This window comes from Physeter macrocephalus, chromosome 20, assembly GCF_002837175.3.
Source record: "Physeter macrocephalus isolate SW-GA chromosome 20, ASM283717v5, whole genome shotgun sequence".
NCBI lineage: Eukaryota > Metazoa > Chordata > Mammalia > Artiodactyla > Physeteridae > Physeter > Physeter macrocephalus.
This window is the reverse complement of record NC_041233.1, coordinates 23442335-23469507: the sequence shown is the minus strand read 5'-3', so window position 1 is coordinate 23469507 and position 27173 is coordinate 23442335. Positions and strand designations below refer to the sequence as shown.

The 27173-nt window shown below is 48.5% G+C and overlaps 1 protein-coding gene across 1 annotated transcript in view; it reads right to left on the bottom strand.

Annotated features, from left to right (window-relative positions):
* The window catches only part of CDH23 (cadherin related 23), a 377990-nt gene that overhangs the window by 149006 nt on the left and 201811 nt on the right, over positions 1-27173 (bottom strand). Inside the window, exons 11-13 of the mRNA XM_055081216.1 lie at positions 26397-26402; positions 24482-24631; positions 23842-24000 (exon numbers count right to left, since the gene is read on the bottom strand). Coding sequence (XP_054937191.1) covers positions 23842-24000; positions 24482-24631; positions 26397-26402 — 315 coding nt within the window. The remainder of the gene's footprint in view (positions 1-23841; positions 24001-24481; positions 24632-26396; positions 26403-27173) is intronic.

Sequence of the window (27173 nt, the reverse complement as noted above, 5' to 3'; positions counted from 1 at the left end):
GATCTTCTGACCCGAAGGTTGCAGGTCTTGTTACAATGGGACCCTAAAGGGTTTTTTTTTTTTTTTTGTGTGTGTGTGTGTGTGTCCTGGTCCTGTTTCTCCTTTGGGCAGGGGGTACCCCCTACAGGTGGCTGGGCAGACAGAGGGGGCTCTGGGCCTTGGGTTCAGCTTGGACGTCAGCCAGTCAAGTTCAGTTTCCAACCTGTCATACCTCTTGGCCCCATAGTTTCACCAGGGGAGTCTCAGGGAGGGTTTCAGTCTACATGAGGAGGCTGTGTTGCCTCATGGTGAAGGGAAAGGACGTTGGTATCCTAGAGACAAGGGTTCATGCCTCCGCTCTGCCCGCTCCACAGGTGTGACCTTTGGCAAGCAGCTAAGTACTCTGAATCTCAGGGCTCTCATCTATAAGATAAGGACACTAATTTCTACCTCACTGGGTTGTCATGGGGATTCGATAACACACAGAAGGGGCTCAGTTTGGCACCAGGCACTCAATACTAGTGCCTGTTATTTGTTTAGCACCTACTCCATGTCAGGTGCTTTGCCAAGTCCTTTACATTATCCCCTTGAACCCCCACAACAAATCCATATGGAGCTATCGCGATCACTGTTTTCCAGAAGAGGAAACTGAGGCACACACAGGTTATCTGGCAGAGACTTAAACATCTATACTCCCTTTCTCAACTGAACAGAAACTATGCTTTTTAGGGGGTAGAACACTACCTGGCTAAAATATTACATTTCCCACCTTCCTTTGCAGCTAAGCACAGCCACACAACTAAGTTCTGGCCAACGAGATGAAAGCAGAAGTTTGCAAGGCATTTCCTTCGGAAGTCTCCTTAAAAGGAAATGAGAGTGCTTTGCCTCATTTTCTCCATTCTGCAGCTTGGAATCTGGATGTGAAGGCTGGAGCTGTAGCAACCATTTTGGATCATGGAGATGAGGGCCATACTCTAGGAATGGTGAAGGAGAGAACCTGAAAGAAGCAACCAAGGCTGCTTACCTCTAAACAGCTTTTAAATGCGAGAGAAATGCACTTCGATTTTGTTTAAGAAATGATTTGGGGGGTTTCTGTTACTGGTAGCTGTATTGAGTCATTGCTGATACAAGTAACTATTCAAAGTCATAGAGCTCAGAAATGTGTGAGTCAGAATAAACCTGGGTCATTTAAGTCTGGAGCCTGGGGTCTTTACCACTCTGCCCCCTGTAGTGAGCACTTGAGAAACATGAGATATCATTATCATCATCATTATATTAGGGGAGAAGGTTCCTTCTTAGGTTACCATACAGTAATTGGTCATAAAATCAATTTAGTGGGTCATGACTATCATTAAAAAAAAAAAATCTAGTAGAATGAAACAGAAAATACTAGGATGAAACTCGTAAGACATTGATGAAATAAACTGAAAATGACACAAATAAATGGAAAGCTATTCCATGGTCATGCACTGAAAAATTAATATTGTTAAAATTTCCATACTACCCAAAGCAAATCTACAGATTCAATGCAATCCCTATCAAAATTCCAATGGAATTTTTCACAGAAACAGAGCAGAAAATCCTAAAATTTGTGTGGAACCACAACAAACCGCCAATAGCCAAAGCAACCTTGAGAAAGAAGAACAAAGCTGGAGGCATCATGTTTCCTGATTTCAAACTACAAAACTATAGGAATCAAAACAGTACGGTACTGGCATAAAAACAGACACAGGTCAATGGAACAAAATAAAGAGCCCAGAAATAAACCCATGTATATATGGTCAATTAATTCATGACAAGGAGCTAAGACTATACAAATGGGAAAGGACAATCTCTTCAGTAAATTGTGCTGGGAAAACTGGACAGCCATGTGAAAAAGAATGAAACTGGACCACTATCTTATACCATGCACAAAATTAACTCAAAATGGGGATGGGGATCAAGATGGTGGAGGAGTAGGATGGGGAGCTCACCTTCTCCTTCAGAAACATTAAAAACATATCTACAAGTGGAACGATTCACACAGAACATCTACTGAATGACAGCAGAAGACCTCAGACTTCTGAAAGGGTAAGAAAACCTCCATGTAACCAAGTAGGACAAGAGAAAAAAAAAAAAAAAAAAAAAAGAAAGGAATCGGTGACAGGGCCTGTGCCCCAGACAGAGAGCTGTGAAGGAGGAAAGGTTCCTGCACCCTGGAGAGTCCCTGCACCAGCAGGTAGATCAGCCTGGATAGAGGGGAACTTCGGAGCCTAGGAGGAGAGCACAGCAACCAGTTTGCAGAAGGCAAAACAGAGAGTAACCTGCACTGTAACTTGCCGCCCTGCACTCCCCAGCCTCAGACGCTCATCTGTCGGTGTGGGTCGGGGCTGGGTGCTGAAGTGCAGGCTTCAGAGGTCAGACCCAGGGAGAGGACTGGGGTTGGCTTCACCAAGACAGCCTTAAGAGGCTGGACTGTGGCAACTGAGGGGCTACTCGGAAGAAGCCAGGGCCCATCAGAGAGGTGCCATTATTGGGGAGGTGCGCGAGGAGAGGGGCAGAATGCCTGTAAGAGCTCCTTTCCCTGTGAGTATTCCCAGGCAACAGGACACCACCTACAGGAGCTCTGGGGGGTGTGCATGAGTTGTTGCTGCTATTCTGGGCTCCAGAAGTGGGCACGGGCCACTGGTATGAGACCTGCAAGCAGGCACCAATCGCTGCCCTGCTATCCTGGGAGTGTGCAGAGAGCAGCTACCCCTAGGAGACCTGTGAGCACGTGCCAAGCCCTGCCCCACCATCCTGTGAGTGCTCAGAGAGCAGCCACCCCTAGGAGACCCATGAGCAGGCGCCAAGGGCTGCCCCACTGTCCCAGGAGTGTGCAAGGACCACTGCACCTGCACACCCCATCAAAGGGATAATGGCCAACACACGCTGAGGAAAGAGACAGCGAGCATCAAAGCTAAAAGCAGTCCCTCAATTCTGGAAAAGATGGCAGAGTAGAAGGACTTGAGCTCACCTCCTCTCATGAAAACATCAGAATCACAACTAACTGCTGAACAACCAGCAACAAAAAAGACTCGAACCTAACAAAAAAGATATTTTACATTCAAAGTCAAAGTCACAACGAGACGGTAGGAGGGGCACTTTTGTGACAATCAAATCCCATACCACCCAGGTGGGCAACCCACAAACTGGAGAATAATTATATCGCAGAGGTTCTCCCACAAGAGTTAAAGTCCTGAGCCCCGCGTTAGGCCCTCCAGCCTGAGGGTCTGGCATCAGGAGGAGGAACCCCCAGAGCATTTGGCTTTTTTTTGGGGGGGGGAGCGCTGTGCTGTATGGTTTGCAGGATCTTAATTCCACGACCAGGGATCGAACACAGGGCCCTGGCAGTGAGAGCGCTGAGTCCTAACCACTGGACTGCCAGGGAATTCCCCAGAGCATTTGGCTTTGAAGGTCAGCTGGGCTTGAGTGCAGGAGCTCCACAGGACTGGGGGAAAAAGACACTCCACTCTTGGAGGGCTCACATAAGGTTTCACATACACTGGGACCCAGCACAAAGCAGTGACTCTATAGGAGCCTGGGCTGGACCTACCTATGAATCTTGGAGGGTCTCTTGGGGAAGTGGGGGTCAGCTCTGGTTCACTGAGGGGACAAGGACACTGGTGGCAGAGGCCCCAGAGAATACTGATTGGCATGAGCTCTTCCAGAATTCGCCATTTTGGCATCAAGACCTACAGCAGCCTACAGGCTCCACTGCTGGAATGCCTCAGGCCACCAACCAGCAGGATAGGCGCACAGTCCCACCCATCAGCATACAGGCTGCCTAAAGTTATACTGAGCTCACAGCCACCTCTAAACACAACCCTTGACATGTCCGTGCCCAGTGGAGGGACAAGACTCAGCTCCATCAACCAGTGGGCAGGCACCAATCCCTCCAACCAGGAAGCCTACACAAGCTCCAGGACCAACCTCAACCACGAGGAGACAGACAGAAGAAGCAAGAAGCGCTATGATCCTGGAGCCAGTGGAAAGGAGATGACAAACACAGAAAGTTAGACAAAATGAGATAGTAAAGAAATATGTTCCAGATGAAGGAACAAGATAAAAACGCACAAGAACAACTAAATGAAGAGGAGATAGGAAACCTACCTGAAAAAGAATTCAAAGTAATTATAGTAAAGGTGATCCAAGATCTTCAGAAAAAGAATGAAGGCACAGATTGAGAAGATACAAAAGTAGTTTAACAAAGAGCTAGAAGATTTAAATAACAGAGATGAACAATACAATAACTGGAATGAAAAATACACTAGAAGGAATCCATAACAGAATAACTGAGGCAGAAGAACAAATAAGTGAGCTGGAAGGCAGAATGATGGAAATCACTGCCATGGAACAGAATAAAGAATGAAAAGAAATGAGGACAGTCTCAGAGACCTCTGGGACAACATTAAATGCATGAACATTCACATTATAGGGGTTCCAGAAAGAGAAGAGAGACAGAACAAGCCTGAGAAAATATTTGAAGAGATTATACCCAAAAACTTCCCTAATATGGGAAAGGAAACACTCAAGTCCAGGAAGCACAGAGAGTCCCAAGTATGATAAACCCAAAGAGGCACATGCTGAGACACATATTAATCAAACTGACAAAGAATTAAAGACAAAGAAAAAATATTAAAAGCAACAAGGGAAAAGCAATAATATACAAGGGAATCCCCATAAGGTTATCAGCTGATTTTTCAGCAGAAACTCTGCAGGCCGGAAGGGAGTGGCATGATATACTTAAAGTGATGAAAAAGAAAAAACCTACAACCAAGAATGCTCTATCCAGCAAGGCTCTCATTCAGATTTGACAGAGAAATCAAAAGCCACAGACAAGCAAAATCTAAGAGAATTCAGCACCACAAACCCAGCTTTACAACAAATGTTAAAGGAACTTCTCTAGGTGCAAAAGAAAAGGCCACAAATAGAATCAAGAAAATTATGAATGGGAAAGCTCACTGGTAAAGGCAAACATAATGCAAAGGTAAGAAATCACACACACACACAAATATGATATCAAAACCAGCAACTGTGAGAAAAGGAGAGTACAAATACAGGATATTGGGAATGCACTGGAAATTAAGAGACCAGCATCTTGAAACAATCTTGTACATATATAGACTGCTATATCAAAACCTCATGGGAACCGCAAACCAAAAATCTGCAATCCCCCCCAAAAAATCTACACACACAAAAAAAGAAAAACCAATCCAAACAACACTAAAGATACACATCAAATCACACGAGAACAAAAGAGGAAGGGAAGAAAAAAGACCTTCAAAAACAAATCCAAAACAATTAACAAAATGGCAATAAGAGCATATATATCAATAATTACCGGCAATAAAAATGGATTAAATGTTCCAAACAGAAGACAGACTGGTTGAATGGATACAAAAACAAGACCCGGATATATGCTGTCTACAAGAGACCCACTTTAGATCTAGGGACACGTACAGACTGAAAGTGAGGGAATGGAAAAAGGTGTACCATGCAAATGGAAATCAAAAGAAAGCTGGAGGAGCAATATTCACATCAGACAAAATAGACTTTAAAATAAAGACTATTACAAGAGACAAAGAAGGGCACTACATAATGACTGAGGGATCAATCCAAGAAGAAGATATAACAATTGGAAATATATATGTACCCAACATAGGAGCACCTCAATATTTAAGGCAAATGCTAACACCCATAAAAGGAGAAATCAATAGTAACACAATAAAAATGGGGCACTTTAACACCCCACTTTCATCAATGGACAGATCATCCAGACAGAAGATCAATAAGGAAACACAGGCCTTAAATGACACATTAGACCAGATGGACTTAACTGATATTTATAGAAGATTCTATCCCAAAGCAGCAGAATAATATACACTTTCTTCTCAAGTGCACATGGAACATTCTCCAGGATAGATCACATCTTGGGCCACAAATCAAGCCTTGGTAAATTTAAGAAAACTGAAATCATATCAAGCATCATTTCAGACCACAATGCTATGAGATTAGAAATAAACTACAAAAAAAACCCTATAAAAAACACCAACACATGGAGGCTAAACAATATGTTACTAAACAACCAATGGATCACTGAAGGACTCAAAGAGGAAATAAAAAAATACCTAGAGACAATTGACAATGAAAACACGATGATCCAAAACCTTGGGACACAGCAAAAGCAGTTCTAAGAGGGAAGTTTGTAGCAACACAATCTTACCTCAGGAAACAAGACAAATCTCAAATAAACCACCTAACCTTACAGCTAAAGCAACTGGAGAAAGAAGAACAATGAAAACCCAAAGTTAGTAGAAGGAAAGAAATCATAAAGATCAGAGCAGAAATAAATGAAATAGAGATAAAGAAAACAATAGAAAAGATCAATGAAACTAAAAGCTATTCAAAAGTTTCTTTAAATAGATAAACAAAATTGATAAACATTTAGCCAGACTCATCAAGAAAAAAAAGAGAGGGCTCAAATCAATAAAATTTGAAATGAAAAAGGAGAAGTTACAATGGACACCACAGAAATACAAAGGATCATAAAAGGCTACTGCAGGCCACTATATGCCAATGAAATGGACAACCTAGAAGAAATGGACAAATTCTTAGAAAGCTACAACCTTCCAAGACTGAACCAGGAAGAAATAGAAAATATGAACAGACCAATCACAAGGAATGAAATTGAAACTGTGATTTAAAAACTTCCAACAATCAAAAATCCAGGACCAGATGACTTCACAGGCGAATTCTATCAAACATTTAGAGAAGAGTTAACACCTGGCCTTCTTAAACTCTTCCAAAAAATTGCAGAGGAAGGAACACTCCCAAGCTCATACTATGAGGTCACCATCACCCTGATACCCAAACCAGACAAAGATACCATGAAAAAAGAAAATTACAGGCCAATATCACTGATGAACATAGACACAGAAAAAACTCAACGAAATACTAGCAAACCTAATCCAACAGTACACTAAAAGGATCATACACCATGATCAACTGGGATTTATCCCAGGCATGCAAGGATTCTTCAGTATACTCAAATCAATCAGTGTGATACACCACATTAACAAACTTAAGAATAAAAACCATACCATCATCTCAGTAGATGCAGAAAAAGTTTTTGATAAAATTCAACACCCATTTATGATAAAAACTCTCCAGAAAGTGGGCATAGAGGGAACTTACCTTAACACAATAAAGGCCATACTTATATCCAGACAAAACTGTAATTCAAAAAGATACATGCATCCCTATGTTCATAGCAGCACTGTTCACAATAGCCAAGACATGGAAACAACCTAAATGCCTACTGACAGATGAATGGATAAAGAAGATGTGGTACATATATACAATGAAATATTACTCAGCCATAAAAAAATGAAATAATGCCATTTGCAGCAACATGGATGCAACTAGAAAGTATCATACTAAGCGAAGCAAGTCAGAAAGAGAAAGACAAATACCATAGATATCACTTTTATGTGGAATCTGAAAGATGACACAAATGAACCTATCTATGAAACAGAAACAGAATAGAGAATAGACTGGTGGTTGCCGAGGGGGATGGGAGACAGTTGGATTGGGAGTTTGGGATTAGCAGATGCATACTGGTATATACAGAATGGATAAACAACAAGGTCCTACTGTATAGCACAGGGAAATGTATTCAATATCCTGTGATAAACCATAATGGAAAAGAATATGAAAAATGAATATATCTATACGTATAACTGAGTCACTTTGTATAGCAGTAATTAACACAATATTGTAATTCAACTATACTTCAATAAAAAATAAAATGAAAAAGAAAAAATTTTAAACTAAATGACAAAGAATGTATTGAATATCAATTTTTCTTGATACAACTTATGAATGCTTAGATGAAAATCCATCACTTTAAATACTTATATTAGAAGAAAAATCTAAAATCAATGACCTATGATTCCATCTTAAGAAACTAAAAAAAAAGTAAAAAAGAAATAAATTATAATAAGAGGAAAGTCAATAAAATAGAAAATAAATAATAGAGAGAATTAACAAAGCCAAAAGTTGATTCTTTGAACTTATAAACAAAAATGACAAACTTCTAGCTAATCAAGGAAAAAGAGAAAACCCCAAAAGGAGGAATGAAAAAGAGATTATCAGCACAGACCCCACAGACATTAGAGGATAATAAAAAGAATGCTATGAACAACTTTATGCTAAAAATTTCAACAACTGAGATGAAAGGAGAAATGCCCCCCCCCAAAAAAAGTTACCAAAATTCACATGAAAAATAACCAAAAAAATCTGAATACACCTATATCTATTAAGGAAAATGAATCTAAAGCTTCCCCCAAAGAAAATTCCAGGACCAGATGGTAACCCCAGTGAATCCCATCAAATATTCAAGAAGAAATAAGACCCATCTCATGCAAACTTTTTAAAACATACCGAAGGGATTACTAATAAACTCGTTTTATGAGACAAGGATAAATGTAATACCAAAACCTGAGAAAGACATTACCATAAAAAGATTACAGACCAATATCCTTCATGAATATAAACCCCAAAATTCTTAATAATAGCAAATCAAATTCAACAATACATCACATACTAGGTTTTATCCCAGGTATGCAAGGTTGACTTAACATTCAAAAATTAACTAATTTAATTTTTCCTTTTATTCTCTTAATATATAATCATATCAATAAATGCAGAAAAAGCATAAAAAAAATAATAAAGGCCATATATGACAAACCCACAGCTAACATTCTCAACAGTGAAAAGCTGAAAGCATTCCCTCTAAGATCAGGAAAAAGACAAGGTTGTCCACTGTTGCCACTTTTATTCAACATAGTTTTGGAAGTCCATGGCAATCAGAGAAGAAAAAGAAATAAAAAGAATCTAAATTGGAAAAGAAGGGTCACTGTTTGCAGATGACATGATACTATACATAGAAAATCCTAAAGATGTTACCAGAAAACCACTAGAACTCATCAATGAATTAGGTAAATTTCCAGGATACAAAATTAATACACGGAAATCTCCTGCATTCCTATACACTAACAACAAAAGATCAGAAAGAGAAATTAAGGAAACAATCCCTTTTCCCATGGCATCAAAAAGAATAAAATACCTAGGAATAAACCCACCTAAGAAGACAAAAGACCTGTACTCTGAAAAACTATAAAATGCTGATGAAAGAAATTGAAGATGACACAGATAGAAAGATATACCATGTTCTTGGATTGGAAGAATCAATATTTTCAAAATGACTATACTACCCAAGGCAATATACAGACTCAGTACAACCCTTATCAAATTACCAATGGCATTTTTATTCACAGAACTAGAACAAACATTTTAAAATTTTGTCTGGAGACACAAAAGACCCCGAATAGCCAAAGCAATCCTGAGAAAGAAAAAATGGAGCTAGAGGAATGAGGCTCCCTGATTTCAGACTATACTACAAAGCTACAGTCATCAAAACAGTATGGTACTGGCGCAAGGACAGAAATATAGATCAACAGAAAAGGATAGAAAGCCCAGAAATAAACCCATGCACCTATGGTCAATTAATCTATGACAAAAGAGGCTAGACAACACAATGGAGGAAAGACAGTATCTTCAGTAAGCGGTGCTGGGAAAACTGGAAAGCTACATGTAAAAGAATGAAATTAAAACATTCCCTAATACCATATACAAAAATAAACTCAAAATGGATCAAAGACCTAAATGTAAGGCTGGACACTATAAAACCCTTAGAGGAAAACATAGGCAGAACACTCTTTGACATAAATCGCAGTGATATCTTCTTTGATCCACCTCCTAGAGTAATAAAAATAAAAACAAAAATAAACAAATGGGACCTAGTTAAACTTAAAAGCTTCTGCACAGCACATGAAACCATAAACAAAACGAAAAGACAATCCACAGAGTGGGAGAAAATAATTGCAAATGAAGTGACCGACAAAGGATTAACCTCCAAAATATACAAACAGCTCATGCAGCTCTATATCAAAAAAACAAACAACCCAATCAAAAAATGGGCAGAAGATCTATATAGACATTTCTCCAAAGAAGACATACAGATGGCCAAAAAGCGCATGAAAAGGTGCTCAACATCACTAATTATCAGAGAAATGTAAATCAAAACTACAGTGAGGTATCACCTCACACCAGTGAGAATGGCCATCATCAAAAAGTCTACAAACAAATGCTGGAGTGGGTGTGGAGAAAAGGGAACCCTCCTACACTATTGGTGGGAATGTAAATTGGTACAACCACTATGGAGAACAGTATGGGGATTCCTTTAAAAACTAAAAATAGAACTATCATATGATCCATCAATCCCATTCCTGGGCATACATCCAGAGAAAACCATAGTTCAAAAGGATACATGCACCCCAATGTTCATTGCAGCACTATTTACAATAGCCAAAACATGGAAGCAACCTAAATATCTATCAACAGAGGAATGGTTAAAGAAGATGTGGTACATATATACAATGGAATATTACTCAGCCATAAAAAAGAACAAAATAATGCCATATGTGGCAACATGGATGGACCTAGAGATTATCATACTAAGTGAAGTAAGTCAGACACAGAAAGCAAATATCACATGATAATGCTTATATGTGGAATCTCATTTTAAAAATGATGCAAATGAACTTATTCACAAAACTGAAACAGACTTTCAGATATCAAAAACGAACTTATGGTTACCAAAGGGGAAATGTGGCAGGGAGGGATAAATCAGGAGTTTAGGATTAACATATACACACTACTATATATAAGGTAGATAACCAACAAGGACCTACTGTATAGCACAGGGAACTCTACTCAATATTCTGTGATAACCTATATGAGAACAGAACCTGAAAAAGAATGAATATATGTATATGTATAACAGAATCACTTTGCTGTACACCTAAAACTAACACAACATTGTAAATCAACTATACTCTAATAAAAATTTAAAAAGTGAACTCAAAATGGATGAGAGACTTAAATATAAGACCTCAAACCATAAGAAAACATAGGTGGGAAGCTCTTTGACATCAGTCTTGGTGATGATTTTTTTGGATTTGACACTTAAAGGAAAAGCAACAAATTAAAAAATAAACAGATGGAGTACATCAAACTAAAAAGCTTCCAAACTTCAAAAGAAACAAACAAAATGAAAAGATAACCTACTGAATGGGAGAACATATTTGCAAATCACATATCTGATAAGGGCTTCATATTCATGTCTATAGAACACATACAACTCACTAGCAAAAACCCAATCTGATTAAAAAATGGGCAGAGGGGGACTTCCCTGGTGGCACAGTGGTTAAGATTCCGTGCTCCCAATGCAGGGGGCCTGGGTTCGATCCCTGGTCAGGGAACTAGATCCCACATGCATGCCACAACTAAGGAGCCCACCTGCCTGTAACTAAGGAGCAGGTAAGCCGCAACTAAGATCCGGTGCAACCAAATAAATAAATAAATAAATAAATAAATATTTTAAAAAGGGGCAGAGGATCTGAATAGGAATTTTTCCAGTGATGATGTACAGATGGCCAACAGGTACTTGAAAAGGTGTTCAACATTACTAATCATCAGGGAAATGAAAATCAAAACCACAATGAGATATCACCTCATACCTATTAGAATGGCTATTATCAAAAAGATAACAAGTGTTGATGAGAATGTGGATAGAGAACCCTTGTGCACTGTTGGTGGGTATGTAAATTGGTGCAGCCACTGTGGAAGACAGTACAGAGATTCCTCAAAAAATTAAAAATAGAGCTACCATATGATGCAACAATTCCACTTCTGGATATTTATCTGAAGAAAATGAAAACACTAACTTGAAAAGACATCTGAACTCCCACGCTGATGGCAACACATTTTTTTTTTTTTTACACAATAGCCCAGATATGGAAACAACCTAAGTGTTCACTGATGGAGAATGGATAAAGATGCAGTACACATACATACAATGGAATATTACTCAGCCATAAAAAAGAAGGAAATCTTGCCATTTGTGACAACATGGATGGACATCCTTGAGGGCATTATGCTGAGTGGAATAAGTCAGACAGAGAAAGACAAATATCATATGCTCTTACTTATATATAGAATTTAAACAAACACCACCACCAAAACTGAGTTCATAGCTACAGAGAACAAATTGTTGGTTGCCAGAGGCAGGGGTGGGGGTGGGCAAAATGAGTGAAGGAGATCAAACGGTACAAACTTATTATAAAATAAGTTCTGGGAATGTAACATACAGCATGGTGACTACAGTTAATGATACTTTATTGTATACTTGAAAGTTGCTAAGATAGCAGATCTCAAAAGTTCTCATAAAAAAATGAAATCTAGCAGAATAAAATACAACTAGGGTGTACTATCACACTTAGTAGGGAAGTACTGTTTTGTTCTACACGTGGATGTGCGTGTTTGAGTGTGTATTCTGGGTCATGAAGTTAAATGTGGTTTTTATTATGGACCATGGTAAGAAAAAGTTTGAAAAACACTAACCAAACCAATGGGCATACAGGACTTTGAGCCAGTAGGGAAACAAGGTGACAGGAGCCACAGCTGTCATCCCCTCTGACAAGAATTATGCAGCAAGATGAAGCCATCCCAAACCCACAGGCCCTGCTCAACTTCTCCCTAAACCTCTGCGGCCCTTCTCCCTGCTCCCTCAGCCTTTCTCCCACCTGCTCCCAGGACGAGCTCTCACGCCTGGGCCCCTCCCCTGTCGGCTGGTCCCGGGGCTCCTGACCCTCCCGGCACAAGGCACAGGTGGACTTTGTACAGCCACTGGCTTTACTGCATTGATGAACTTTCTGGCCCTGGCCACGCTTACAGCTACCCACCGTCCCCTCACCCAGGGGGTATATTTTCTTCCCTCTCATGTCCTCTGAGCGACTGCCTGAGAGGAACAATCAGCAGCAACCCTACTGAAGGGGGACTCTGACAGGCGCAGAGGGCGGGGAATCACAGCTCTCAGTGCAGGAGGGGGCTGTCGGGGGCCGGTGGTCACACGTCATTGGCACAGGGGGCCTTAGAGGGCAGCCAGCACGATCCCTTCATTTTACAGATGAGGACACCAGGGCCCTGGGAGCCAGGGACCTGCTCAAGGTCACCCAGTGATGGGGTGACTCCGGCCTCTGAGGCCAGCGCTAGGCCCATCTCCTGGACCCTGGAGACCGCTGATTCCAACAATAGGCTGGAGCCCAGCGTGGGAATGGGCGCCTGATGGTGACCAGCAAACGGGAGGGGGACCCGGGGCTTTGGAATCAGGCAGACCCAGGTTTGAATCCTGGCTTGGTCACTCACTGTTGGCTGGCCCCGGACAGGTTACTCAGCACCCTGGGCCTCTGTTTCTTTCTTCTGCACAATGGGTGCAGAAGAAATAAGTAACATTCTGTAAAGTACTTGCCATTTACTAAGCTCACAACACCCGCTCACCAGGCCTATGACGATAAACAACAGCATCCTTCCAGTTTTTTTTGCAAAGGGGCAAAGGTCAGTAGCAGACAGAGCCGCTCCTGTCAAGGATGGGGGATTCTGGAGGCGCCAATGAGGGAGGCATCAAAGGCTTGATGGGAAACAAGGGTTTAGATCAATTTGCCAAAAATCCAGTAGTCGAGCGACTAAATGGCGGGAAACTTTTGGACCGTGAACAAAGCCTGGGACAATCCACTTCAGGGGCAGAGCTGGGGGAGCCCCGCTCTCCATTCTGACCCAGGCTCTAGCCAGTCTCAGGTGGCCCCCTGCGGCCTCCAACCCACAGGCCCTGCCGAGGTCCTTCCAGAAGCCCAGGGTGGCAGCGGGCAGCCAGCTCTGTTCTCCCTCTCTCTCCTTAGCACCTGTCCTACCTCTAATTCCATCCCATTTTGGTTTTACGGATTGATATTTAGATTAAAGAGATAAACACATCCGAGGAGCACTGAGGCCTGACAGACAGAGGAACTTGGACCCGTCAATCACCATCAACCAGCTCAGCTTCCTCCCAGTGCCTGGCAACTCTGACTGGAGATGAACCAAAGAGCAGATTAAAGGGGCGCAGAAGTACAGCCGAGACACCCCCCAAATGGGGGACAGTGTGTCTACAAAGGCCTTCCAGGCCAGCTTGGGAGCAGGGCTAGGGTGACTACTATTTATGTGTGCTTGTGCGTGTGCGTGTGTGTGTGTGTGTGTGTGTGTGTGTGTCTAGCCTCTCTCTTCCCCTCCCCAGGCTGCAGATAAAGAATTCAATTTTCTTTTAAACGGTGGGGAAATTGGAAGAGATTTTGTTCTGTTTAAGCACAGCTGGAGTCTCGGGTCTGTAGGGATTGGAGAACAATGAGATCAATTAAGATGCCTGTGGTGAGGGGTGTCAGGAGGGGGTGGGGAAAGACAGCAGAGGTAGGGAGGCAGGAGGAAGGGGAAGGACAGCTGAGGGGACCCAGATGCCAGGAGTCCTGCTTCCACTTTCCTGTGTTGACCTGCCCACCTCTGTTGGGTTTTGCTAAAGCGTCTGGATGGGGCCTGCCCATTGGGTGCTATTATCTCCCAAACTTGCTAATAATTCACATTGGCAATTTCTGTCAGCAGCTTTACACAATGATAGAATGGAACTGAAGCAATGCTATCAGAAACAGGGCGAGGACACTGTTGCAGAGCAGCACGGATAACACTGGACGCTTGGCCTGCAGCAGGGGCTGGGACCACAACCAGAGCATCTGCTGTGCGCGGGCTCCAGACCACTATCTTTCCACACATCACCCTACAACACTGCTGAGATGGAATTACTCTGCCCATTATATAGAGGAGGAAACCGAAACTCAGGGACAGTGAATAGCCTGCCCAAAGCCAACCTGCTGGTGAGAAGCTGAGGCAGGACTCCAACCCGGGGCTGTCCACCCACTTCAGTGTTTGTGAAGGTACAGGGCGCACCTGGCAGCCCGGTGGGGATGAAGATGGGTGTGCCTTGCTGGGTCTGGGGAGGAGAATGGTGGAGCCGCTGTTCAGACCCGAGCACAGGCTACGAGAGCTCTCCCCACCTCCACTGTCACCTGGGTGGTTGGGGCCGTCGTCTCTCACCTAGTCGCCCGCTCCCACCTGGGTGTCCTCCGCCCCTCCCCCTGGCCTACTCTCCACACAGCAGCCTCCGTGGTCCATCTGGCCCCTCTTCAGCACAGTCACGCCCTGACCTCCTCTGGTCCTCCCTCTTTCTCTGCATATCCACCCACCAGCAGGCTCTTGTCTCAAGCCTCTCACCTGCAGCTCCCTCAGCCTGGGGCAGCTCTTTGCAGAATCCTCAACTCAGACTCCCCTGCCTTCCTTCAGGGCTCTGTCTAAGGTCACCTTCTGTGAGAGGCCTGCCTTCCTTGACCACCTGGTAGAATACAGTAACAATGCCACCCCCAGCACTCCTCCCTTACTGCCCCCAGCTATACTTCCCCCAAGGCATGCATCCCCCTCTGACATGCTCTGTATTTCCTTATTCACCATCTGTCTCCGCCCCTGGTACATACACGGATGTTTGTCTGTCTTGTTCACTGCCATCATTCCAAGCCCTCGATAAATTAGTCACTGAATGAAGGAGTATGGTAGTTGCATCTGGGAGCCCCCTTTCCCCCAGAGGGTGCAGAGTCCTGTTCTGGGAGGGGCAGAGGGGAGGCTTCTATAGGGGAGACACAGGGGCTCACAGGGCACCCGGCTCCGCCAGCAGCAGCCAAGGAAGCAAGGTCAGCTCCTGCATACCTGTCTGCAGAGGCAGGCTGAAGGGCTGGGCACATTTCAGCCTTGACCTTGTAATCACATGCCCTGATTAGGACTAGGAGGCCGAAGGGATCCTGGAATCTGGTGGTCATTGCACCTTCTGGACCCTTGCCTTTGTTCCTGGCCTGGGGTCTGCATCCCCAGACTTCCCCTGACCTAGGAAGGATAATCAGAGGGCATCCAGTTTACCCTCTCCTTGGACTGAGGAGGAAGCCAAGGTCCAGAGAGGGAATGAGACTGGCACAGGGTCACAGAGCGAGTCAGTGATCTAGAGCCCAGGCCTCGGGGCTCCCTGTCCAGCAGTCTTCCCCCTGTGCCCATCGCCAGAGCGGGTGCTTGGGAGCCTGGCACACACAGTGAAACATGGGGGTACGAGGCTTTGGATTCAGACAAACATCTCTGCCCTTGACTCTCTGGGTGAACTTGAGTGTATAATTTACCCTTTCCGTGCCTCAGTTTCCCCATGAGACCTCTGCCTCCATCCCTTCTTCGAGGAAGCTGCCCTAGACACTCCAGACCACAGGAGTCAAACCTCCTCTGTGCCACACAGCCCAGGGATGGGGACACCCAGACAGAGAGAACCTGCCTTCAGGAGGTTCTCCGTGGAGTGGGCAGAAGAGGACATGAGCCATGCTGCCCCAACAGGAGTGGTGAGAGCAGCCAGGGAAAGTGAGGTGCAGGCACGCAGGGGACCTGGAGAGGAGGGGGAGGACCTCGGGGGAGGTGGGCACGTGCCCGTTACCAGAGGGAGATGGCTTCTTATGGGGAGGCTGCCAACTGGGCTGGCTCTGAGGGTCAGCAGGTTTTTGATGGTCTCAGACAGGAGGGAGGGAGAGCTAGGTGGGGGAGGGGTGTGAGGAGGTACAGAGGGTGAGCAGGGAAGCTGGGGACTCTGGTCAGGCAGGAGAGAAGGGGTGTGAGAGGTGTAGCGGGCAGACGGCTGGAAAGCGGCTCAGGGCCAGGGTGTGGGGACCTTGACTGCCAACCCAGGCCTAGGGCACTGGAGCTTTACCGGCCAGGGAGTGCCTGGGATTACTCTCTTTTCTCTCCCCTCCTCCCACTATTGGCAGAGAACACTTCCAGGCTGATAACGGGGTTTGAAGGGTTCCCCCCTTCTGTTCTTCTGCTTATGTTTGCACAACACCCAGGAGGAGCGGGAATTGGCTGTCTCCCAGAGCCACGCTCACGTGCAGCATCTCAGGAACGGAGCATTGAGAGCTGGGGAGGGTCTACAGCCCCTCTTCTTAAACGTGAACCTGCCTTGGTGACTCACTGTAACCGATAGCATTCAGCGGAGATGCAGCATGACCTCTAGGCTAGATCACAAAAGGCCACGCAGCTTCTGCCTGGTTCTCCTGGGACACTCATTTCCCAGAGGCTTCCTCTGAGGAGCTCTCTCTACAAGCCATGCCTGAGATGCCTGTACCATGTGGAGAGGCCACAGGCAGGGGCTCAGAACACAGTGTCGGGCTGAGCCAGTCCTTCAGCCAGGCCAGCCCAGGCGCCAGACAGAGGGAGGAGCCGCCAGTGGCTACAGTCACCCCCAGACTTGGAGGAGCAGAGAAGGGCTCCCCTGCTGGGCCCTTTCCATATTCCTGACCCACCCGATCCACGAACATAACAAAATGGTTGTTGCTTTATGCCGCAAAGTGTGGGATGTTTTCTCACGCAGCGTTTGGAACCGAAACAAGCTCGGTGGGCCCTTGCTTGGAGTGTGGCACAAGGCAAGCGATTACTGAGCCAGTGCCGATAGAACGTGGGAATAGACGAAAACAACGGACAACCACAGAGCTCCTTTGGGCACAGAATTATGGAGCTCCTATAGCCAGGATAGGCTACATAATTTGCATAATTTTCCAATGCAAGATGAACATGCAGCGCCCCTTGTTCAAACATTAAGAATCTCAAGATTGCGATAGTAGAGCATCAAACCCAGGGTGAGGCCCTCCTACTTCCAGCTTCCCAAGCAAATGCCCAGGCCGCACATGCATGAAGCCAGTCCTCCTGTCACACCTGCTGCCTGCCTCCTCTGAGTCTTAGCCCTCCTCCCGCATCCTCATTTAACCTCTCTCTTCTGCTCCTTAACGCTGGGGCCTGAGTGTTAGAGGCCCAGGGTCGGGCACAGACAAGAACTCACCAGTGTGTCAACTGAGAGGACCCAGTGTCCAGTGAAGTCGGAGCCAAAGGCAGGGCATCCAGGAACCCAGAGACCTAGGTTTAAGAGCCAGTGTTCTCTGAAGCTCCACTAACCCCCAAATATGATGGTGGAGAAGAAAAACAGCAACAGCACTAGCAAGCACAGCTGTCAGTCACCCAGTGCTTTCTGGGTGTAAGCGGTCTGAAATGCATCTTTTTAAAATGACGGGATAGATATAATTACTATCATTGCCACAGCAAACTTTGGGGACTTAGGATCAGACACAGCCAGGCATCTGTCTAGGGTCACAGGGACAGCAAGGGTAGGGGCAGAATTTCAACCTGAGTCTCCCTGGTTTCAAAGCTTTGCTCCTAAAGTTCCCTCCTGCAGGTGCTGACGCAGCTGGGAGGTGGCCCCTCACTTGCAGAGCAGCAAGTCCTTCTGCAAGGGGCCAGAGGGACCAGGGAGCACCACCTGAGGCCGAGGCAGGGGACTGGCCTTCCCAGACCACCTGGCTGGGCCATCGAGTTCCCAGCACCCGGGGTGAGGCCCATGTTAAATTCCTCGGATTCTGCAACATGGAGGGGTGGGTGGTGTGCCCTGAGCCTGCAGGCTCTCAGGGCTGGGAAAGAGGCCCCGCAGCCTGACAGCTGATGGAAGAGGCACGCTGCATTTCAGTTCTTCCAGGACTGAGGCTGCCCTTCACCAGGGTCAGCCTGGGGCAGTGACATCACACACACCTTTTCCTTTGGTGTCAGCGAGCAGGGGAGGAGGGAGTGAAGGGGACCAGCAGGAACAGGGCTGCCTCTGTTGATGCCCCTGGGGAGGGAGGCCAGGCTGGACGACTAGGAAAAGCTGGTGAGCTCCAGGAGCAGGGAAGTGGCCACCTTGGAACCTTCAACAAACTTCCAGATGGAGGCTGGGAGAGGGAGGGCAGGGCAGGCAAGGGAGCTCTAGAGAACAGTGGGCGGGTGAGGGACCCTCAAAGGACAGGAAGCATGTTTGTGTTGCCAGGAGTGAAACTAAACAGCCAAAATCAACTTTTCCTCTTGGGCAGAGTGCATTGGAATTAAGCCGCATGGAGCCAGAAGGCCCTGAAGCAGCATCGGCCCAACCATCTAACTTTATAACGAGGACGATGGGGCCCCAGAAGCTCAGGGACATGCTCCGGTTACAGGACTCCGAGCGAGTCCTGGCTACATCAAAGCTCAGGCGGGAGGCTGGCGTGACTTGCTGAAATTTTCTGAGTGTTCCCGGCCAGGCTCGGCACTGAGTGTCTTTCACCAACCATTCCACTGAACTCTCACGACAACTCTCCCAGGTAGGATCCTGTCAGGGTATCTTCCCAGGTAACAGAGGAGGAAAGAGGCCCACCTCGCAGAGCTGGGCATACACACAGGCTGAAGGGCGGCCAGATGGGGCCCTTTAAGGCCGATGATAATAAGAACCACAACTTGGGTCTGTAATCCCTTACCTATTTACATCCCCATCACCACACTGGAGCCTCCCAACAGCCCAGCCAATGCAGGCTGGGCAGGCACTATTTTCCTCATGTGATGGGAAGAAAACCAAATCCCAGAGAAGGAGTGACCGGTCCACAACAGAACAGGATTCAGGGCCCTGCCCAAGATGGTACCAGCCTCCCAAGGACTGGCTGGGAAGAGGGGCATGGAGGGGAGAGAGGAGTCATGCCTTTCAGCCCCCACAGGCCACTCTGTCTGCCTGGAGTTGAGGGGTGACATTCCATCCCTGGGCTGAGCAAACTGAGCTGGTCCTGGCCCTGCACCTGCCCCATCAAGGCTCTTATGTACCTCTCCTTCCTGCTTTGATTCCTGCCTGGGGAAGAATCCTGTCTTGTCCGGCTCTCCATCTTCTGCCCATCCTTGCTGTGCCCCACGCCCCTGGAGCAGGGAGGGAAGGCCTCTTGGAGTGCGGGAAGACCTGCCCTCCTGGAGGCTCCTCCTCCTCAGTGTCCCCCTCTCACTGCCCAGGGGACATGGAGCTAATAAATCTGGGGACACGAGCTCCATACTGCAGAATGCCAGGCTGGCTCCTTGCACATCCCAGGAACACCTTCTGCCAGCTGTTTCCCAAATGCTGGCCATGGGCCACCAGGATGGAATAGGTAAGAGAATGTGGATGGGTTGATATAAGACTTCTCCACTATCAGAACACCAGCCCAGTGGTTATGTTTGGGGTGGGTGCAATTCAGGAGAGACAGTTGAACCCACCCCCAACCCTCGCCGCCTCAGAGGAGCAGCACTCCACTTCCTTGCACATCACACCCCCGCCACTGCATTCCAGCCACAGGGCCTTTGCACATGCTATTCCCTCTTTCTCCAATGTGCTTCTCTCCATTCGCTTACCTGTTAATGCCTACTCAAACGCCACTTCCTCAAGGAAGGCTTCCCTGACCCCAGTCAAGGTCAGATGCCCTGTTACAGGTTTTCATAGCTCCCTGTTCTCTCCATCACAGCAAGTAACGCTTAATGTAAAGATTCACTTCTTAGTACTAACATCAGGCTTTCCCAAGAGACTATAAACTTCATGAGGGCAAGACTCACATCACCACTGTATCCTCAGGGCCATGTGCCTGACACAGTGGTGGGTATTCAAAAAACATTTGTTGAACGTTCAGATTGCTCTCCTACTGTCCAGCAGCACCCACAAACCCCACCAGGCCCCAGGTAGCCATCGGCCAGGCTACAGGGCTGCCCGAAGCCCAGCAGAATCCTAGGAAGATACCCCATGGCCTTCCCACCCAACCCCTATTATCAGGTCAGGAGGCAGGATTGGAAGGAGAGAATCAGAGCAGCCTGGGGATATGAGAGGGAAAGAAACCATACAACCTAGAGGATGGGGAGCCACCAGCGTCATACAGGAACCTACACATGCATACGTGTTATATACACGTATCTGAGTGCGTGTAGTTGCACACACACATAAAGGCACAGACACAAGGGCATGCCTGTGTGCGTGCACGCATACAACCACACACCCCACAAGCAAACATATGTGGGTAAATGTGCCCCTACACGCCCCTCCCCTATGTGGTCACCCTTCAGAGTTGGGGCTCAAGGTCAAGTCTTTGACCGCTACATCCCCGCTCTTTCCCCTCCACCAGTGGAAACTCATTTTTCTATAACTGGGGGCTGTAAGGGCCTCAAAACCTGGGCTGAGGAAGGCCCGGGGAGCAGGGAGGTGAGAAGGGATGCCATCCCATCTGGGATGCCCAGGTTGCAGGCGACGGCCCCCTCCTGTTCCGGCTTTCCCAGCTCCCTGGTGAACTGCCGCCTTCCCCCAGGACAGGTGATGCGGCACAGAAATGGGGCCATGGCGTGGGGTGGGGAGGCCCCTTGCAGCAGGCTCTGCCCTGGCCTTCAGTGCAAACTGCAACATTTTCCTTTTCTTCATAATTATTTTTTCTGACACAACTGCCCATGAAACGTTTTAATAACATCCCAGAAAAGGTCAGGGAGAAGGAATTTCACAGTCCCTGAGCAGACAGCTATAATTTCAGCCCCTCCTGGAGCAAAGGAGGTAGAGAGACTGGGCTAACCCTGGGTCTGAGTGGAGAAGGGCAGGGTGGGAGAGGCCAGGGCAGTGGGTGTGGCAGTTGTGGCCGTGAAACTTGCCCCCTGCTAGGAGCTCTGGAAGTACCTTGGGGAGACAGAGAGATGACGGTGAGTGGGGGTCACCAGGGGATGCTTTCACATCTGTCATTCACACCTAGCAGCCTTGGTGGCAGCGGGAGTCGGGGTGGGAAACTCATGCCCATTCTGCGGATGGGAAGATTCTTAGAGGTAATACAGTTAGACCAGCGCACAGAGAAGGCAGGGATGCAGGACCCACTGTTTCACTTCAGGACCTGAGCTCCTTCAGACACACAGCCCTGCTGCTAGAGCTTATCATTGGGTGAAACAGCCCCCTCAGAGCTGCACAATTCCATAAACCCTGGGGCTGAGGGTTTGATAGGAAGGTGGGCAGGGCTTGGACAGACACACTGAGGAACTAGAGGCTGCCCAGATGAGCCAGCCCTGGACGGAGACCCTCAGGTAGCCACAGAGGGGACTGAACACATCTGCTAAACATTGGGAGAGGGACTGGAAAAGGGGTCATAGGCAGCGGGCAGGGGTCCATGCAGGCCCAGGAACTGCTCCAGTGCTTGAGGAAACCCAGTTTGAGAAGCTACTCTCCAGTGCCAACCCCAGATGGGATTGGGCTTCACACATCATCCTTGGCACCTGCAGCCGGCCATCAGCCAAGAGGTGTGCCATTCCACACTTCACCCCCCACCACCTTGCCCACTAGGCTCCCCTCAACCCTTGCCAGGGCCACAGGAACTGGGGACTGCAAAGTGAGACCCTCCATCCCCGGCAAGAACGACACGAAGGAATCGCCGGCCACCCGCCAAGCCTGGGCTTGACATCCGAATTCTCTGCCATGTGGCTCCAGGCCCTGTGGGGGACAGGCTGCTTGGGTGTCCTTCATCCTGACATTGGAAGGTGGCTGGGGGGCTGAAGAGGCTCTCTTTGGGTCCAGAAGGCCAGAGCCTCTGGCACTTGCTCTCTGGCTGGGCCCCTAGAGGCTGCAGGAGGGCCCAAGGGGCCTCAGGCACCAGGTGACTGATTGCAATGAGCAACTTGGTGAAAGCTGGCAGAGCCACGGGCTGGGGAAGCAGGTGGGAGGAAAACAGCCGCAGCAGACTTACTGTTTACATCTGACGGCCTGCCTAGCTAAACATCTGTTTGAAATATTAATAACTGTCAGGTGGGAAGGGCCTGGGGGCTCAAAACAGTTTCATACCATCTTTCTGTAGAGTAAACGCACTATGGAGCAGGGGCCTGAGATCGGCGGGCAACCTCTGTGCTTGGAGTGAGAATGGAGCAAGAAGTGGAAGGACGCTGGGGGCCTCAGTGGGCAGGGAGGGGCAGCAGCGAGTTAAACTCCATAACGTTTATTGAGCACCTACTATGGGCAAGCCCCTGAGCTTGTGTAGCACACATCTACCATTTTGGTCTGCTCAGCAACCCTCTTTGTTCTGATAACAGAAGCCGCTATAGAATATCCTGTCCCATTTTCAGCCCATATAATATGAATGGGGTTGACCCAACACCCCGTTCCACTAGGGGAGTATGACCCATCTCTGGCATATCAGAATTATGATGATTGGTTCCCGGGTGGCCCAATAAGCTGGGTCAATGAGAATCAGCTCTGGGACTTTTGCTGGAACGACTGAAAAAGATTATTATTTCCCCCACTGGGGTTGATAAATTGGCGAGAAGTGAGCCTAAGGGTGCTGGTGTCCCTCTCTGCTAATACAAAAAAGCAGAGCCCAGAGCTGAAGTCAGATTCCTGCTCAGTTGAGTGCCTGGATACAGCCATGCCTGAAACCACTTACACTTTTGAGTTACATGAGCCCATCCTTTTTTGCTTGAGCCACTTAAAGGTTTCTGTCCCTTGCGACCACGAGTACTAATGGATACAAATGGACACTGGGAGGAGTGCCCTGTCAAAGTCCCAGCCAAAGACAGCTGGGGATGTCCAGGCATCTTCAAGGAGCCCATTCTTCCCTGGTGTCTGTACAGGCGCAGATAGAGAGGATCACCTTCCTGAGAGATGGCTGGCGCTTGTCCACCCCATTAGAGGGCAGGTCCAGGGCTCCTGGCCCACCCAGGCTCAGTATCTCTCAGGGACAAGGCAGAAAACCAAAGTATCCTGGGCCCAACCTCATTCTTCCCCAGGTTGGTCCCTTTTCCACAGGGCCGCCCTGGCCAAGGAAGCCCGTCATGAAGCGTCCAGATGCTCTAGTATACTAACATCACAGCCTCTGAGGGCTTGGGGGCACCCCATTCCCTGACCGCTCAGACTCCCTGGATCCCTCTGGATGCCTCCTGATGGTCTACCCCAGAGCTCAGTTGCCCTGCAGGAGAGCGGAGACTCACCAGGACTGTCAACACAGAGGTCCCCACGGTGACATTCTCGTATAAGCTGACGTTGTACAGTGGCTGGCTGAAGATGGGCCGGTTGTCATTCTCGTTGATGAGGGTGATCTTCACCTTGGCATAGCCCACGTGGTCAGGCACACTCTCATTGGCAAAGAGCTGGATGCGTAGAGCAGGGGCCAGGTAAGCTCTCACATGCTCCTGGAGCCCTCGTTCCCCTAAGTCCCCCTGGGGCCTCTGCCCATTCCAACCCAGAGCACCAGTCTGAGTCACTGCCCATCCCAGGTGTATGTGAATCCCTCCATCAGCACTCAGGGTTAGGGTGGCCACAGGATCTGCTGGGAAGGAAGGGGCTAACGGGGGCCGTGCTGGCTGACGCTGGGCAGCAGGGTCTCCTGATGGGCTTCTGAGGCTCGGACGGTACCTAACGAAATTCCACTCAATTCTTGGACATTTCCTCATCCTCCTGGAAAAGAGGAGGCCCGGCCTAGCCCCTGCCATGGCTCAGTGGGCTTCTCTGGGTCAGATCCACGAGGGAAGAATGGGGAGAGGTGGAAGCGGGGATTTAAGGGGACGGTGCCACCACCCTCCCTCCCTTGAAATCCCCCACCCGGCCAAGGAGAGGGTGAGCGGGCCTTACGTCGAAGTCGTAACGGTCCACGGTCTCATAGTCCAGGGGGATGGCCACCCGGATGCGAACGTCTGCCTTCCCTTGGACAGAGGTTGGGGAGATGATGAAGTGGTGAGAGTTGTTCCCTACCAGGTACACCTCGAACATGCTGTTCAGGCCCTGGATCAAAATGGAGAAGAAACCAGTCAGAGGGGACACCGGGGCTGAAGCAGGGCTTGTCTACCCCCGACTCCAAAGTGGCCTGGCCTCCCCTGGGCGATCCTGGCCTGGCTCCCTGACCCTTCTGCCCATGTCTAGGCCTTCTGGAAGTCTCCTCCAATTCTTTCTGCCTTCCTCACCCCATCAGATGCCCACAATGTCCCTTGCAGAGGGTTTGGTTCATTTTCCATCTCCTGCTCCCTTCCTCTGCCCCAGTGACCCCAACTGGAGAGGCACTTGCCAGCTGTAAGACCCGGCAGGGAGATGGAGGAAAGAAGAAGAAAGAGGGTCAGAAGGGAGAGGAGAGAAGCAAATAAGCATCCATGGTTGGCTTGGACAGGATAGGGCATGAGGGCCAGAGCAGGACACTGCTTTTCCTCCGTCATCCCTCTGGACCATGTCAATCGGGGGAAAGCTGCCTTGCTTACACGTGGTGTGGGAACCACCCAGATGGCTGAGTGGCAATGTGAACCCCCATGTGCCCCTCTCTGTGGCCAGCCGTGGTGGCTGGGAGGACACAGAATCCCGGATAGTGCAGAGACACCAGGACCTTCACTGGTTCTTCTACAGCCCAGCAGCCCAAGGCCATGGTTTCAGGTGGGGAGGCCTCACTCTAGGTCAGGCGTTTCTGATCATTCCAATCAGGGCCAAAGCTCACGGGGCCCTCAGATGCCACCTGGCTTGTCCTCACACAAAACGTGTGATCTCTCTCTCCATGCTACCCAAGTCTTCAGATGAGGAGGAGGAGCTACTGCTGAAGGTGGGAGACTGGTCTGCCCTGAAAGTGATTCGACCTCCTGCATGGGGGGAAATTACCCCCAGACGAGCCCCCTCCAACCTAGGTGGGTGGCCTGTGATTTGGAACTAACCAGTCAAGAGCCTCTCCCGACCCTTGGTTGAGATGCTCAGCGGGTTACAGACCTGGGCTCTCAGCGCCAGGAGGACACGTCCTCCTGCTCGGCCTGCATGACCCTCCCTCAGCCCAGACCCCGGTACAGCCCCTCTGGGCATGTGTTCCTGTGGAACCAGGGGCTGGCAGGGAGGCACGCCTCTCTTCTTGGTTGTCCAGGGATGTTGAGGGGCTTCCTCCCAGAACCCATTCCTGCTGAGAGAGGGGCAGCCAGGCAACCTGGAAGCCTTTACACCATCAGAGAGGGGTGGTCCCAGCAAGGCTGGAAAAGACACCCTCAGCAAAGCCCGAGATTCACAAGATTCTGATGCCCTTGGAGCTGTCTCTTAGGTGCTCAGATACATTTGTGAAATAAATGCATGTTAACCCTCTGTCTCTTGAGGTTTTTCTACTTACAACTACAAATTGGCAAAATAAGGGCACTGCCAATTTTGGGATCTAGGCAAGCAGCGGGTCCTCCAGGGCCCCCAGCCCAGAGGGGATCCCGCGGTTTGTGCAGGCAACGCTCTTCTGGCCCTGTTGGGCTGTGGAGTTTCCAAGTCTCCCTGGCGTGGAATCCATCCATCAGACCGAGAGGACCAATTAAATGCCCGAAGGGGCACTAATAGCCAAAGCCGGCAGCCTGTGACAGCCCTGAGCAGCTGACACCGACATCTCTCCCTCCCCTGCACCTTGGCCCCTCCACAGGACCTGGGGCCCGAGGGGGTGGGCCGTCTGAGCTGTGCCCACAGCAGGTGGAGCACGCCCCCCACCGAAGCTTCCTCCCCACAGTGCCCCGCATGCCTCCCAGCCCCAGCCCTTCCCAGGCTCACTTACCAGGTTCTATCAGGGGAAGTCGGTCAGTCAAAGGGTATGGAGACAGAGAAGGAGCCGGGAAGGAGGAAGAAGGAACCAGAGAGAAAATGGTGAGATCCAAGGTCAGGGTAACAGAAAGGGGCCGAGCTGGACCCCAGGAGCACACCCAGCCCCGGAGGAACAACCCCCTCTGCATCTGCTGGGCCACGTCCTCTGGGGTGCCGAGGAGGGGTGTGTGTGGGGGGTGTGTGCACACACGTGCTGGGGTGTGGCGAGGTCTGTGCAGCCCCACATCCAGAGGAGGGGGAGGGACACAGAGGAAGAGGTACAGGGGCACAAAGTGTGAGGCGGGCAGGGGTTCCTGAATCCCTGAGCTCCCTCTGTCCTCACCCAGAGGGAGGTGGGGATGGTCAAAGGCTGGGAGAGGAGGGGCCACGTCCCTCTGTCCTACTCCCAGGAGCCTGGACAGAACCCCTGCAGGAAACGACCCCAAGCATTGTTATGTTTTAATTTTCCTAACATAGAAAATGTTAATGACGTGATAAACACAGACTCGGAAAGTCTTCACATAGTTCATTCAAAAGTGTAAAGGGGGGCTTCCCTGGTGGCGCAGTGGTTGGGAGTCCGCCTGCCAAGGCAGGGGATACGGGTTCGTGCCCCATTCCGGGAAGATCCCACATGCCGTGGAGCGGCTGGGCCCGTGAGCCATGGCCGCTGAGCCTGCGCGTCCGGAGCCTGTGCTCCGCAATGGGAGAGGCCACAACAGTGAGAGGCCCGCGTACCACAAAAAAAAAAAAA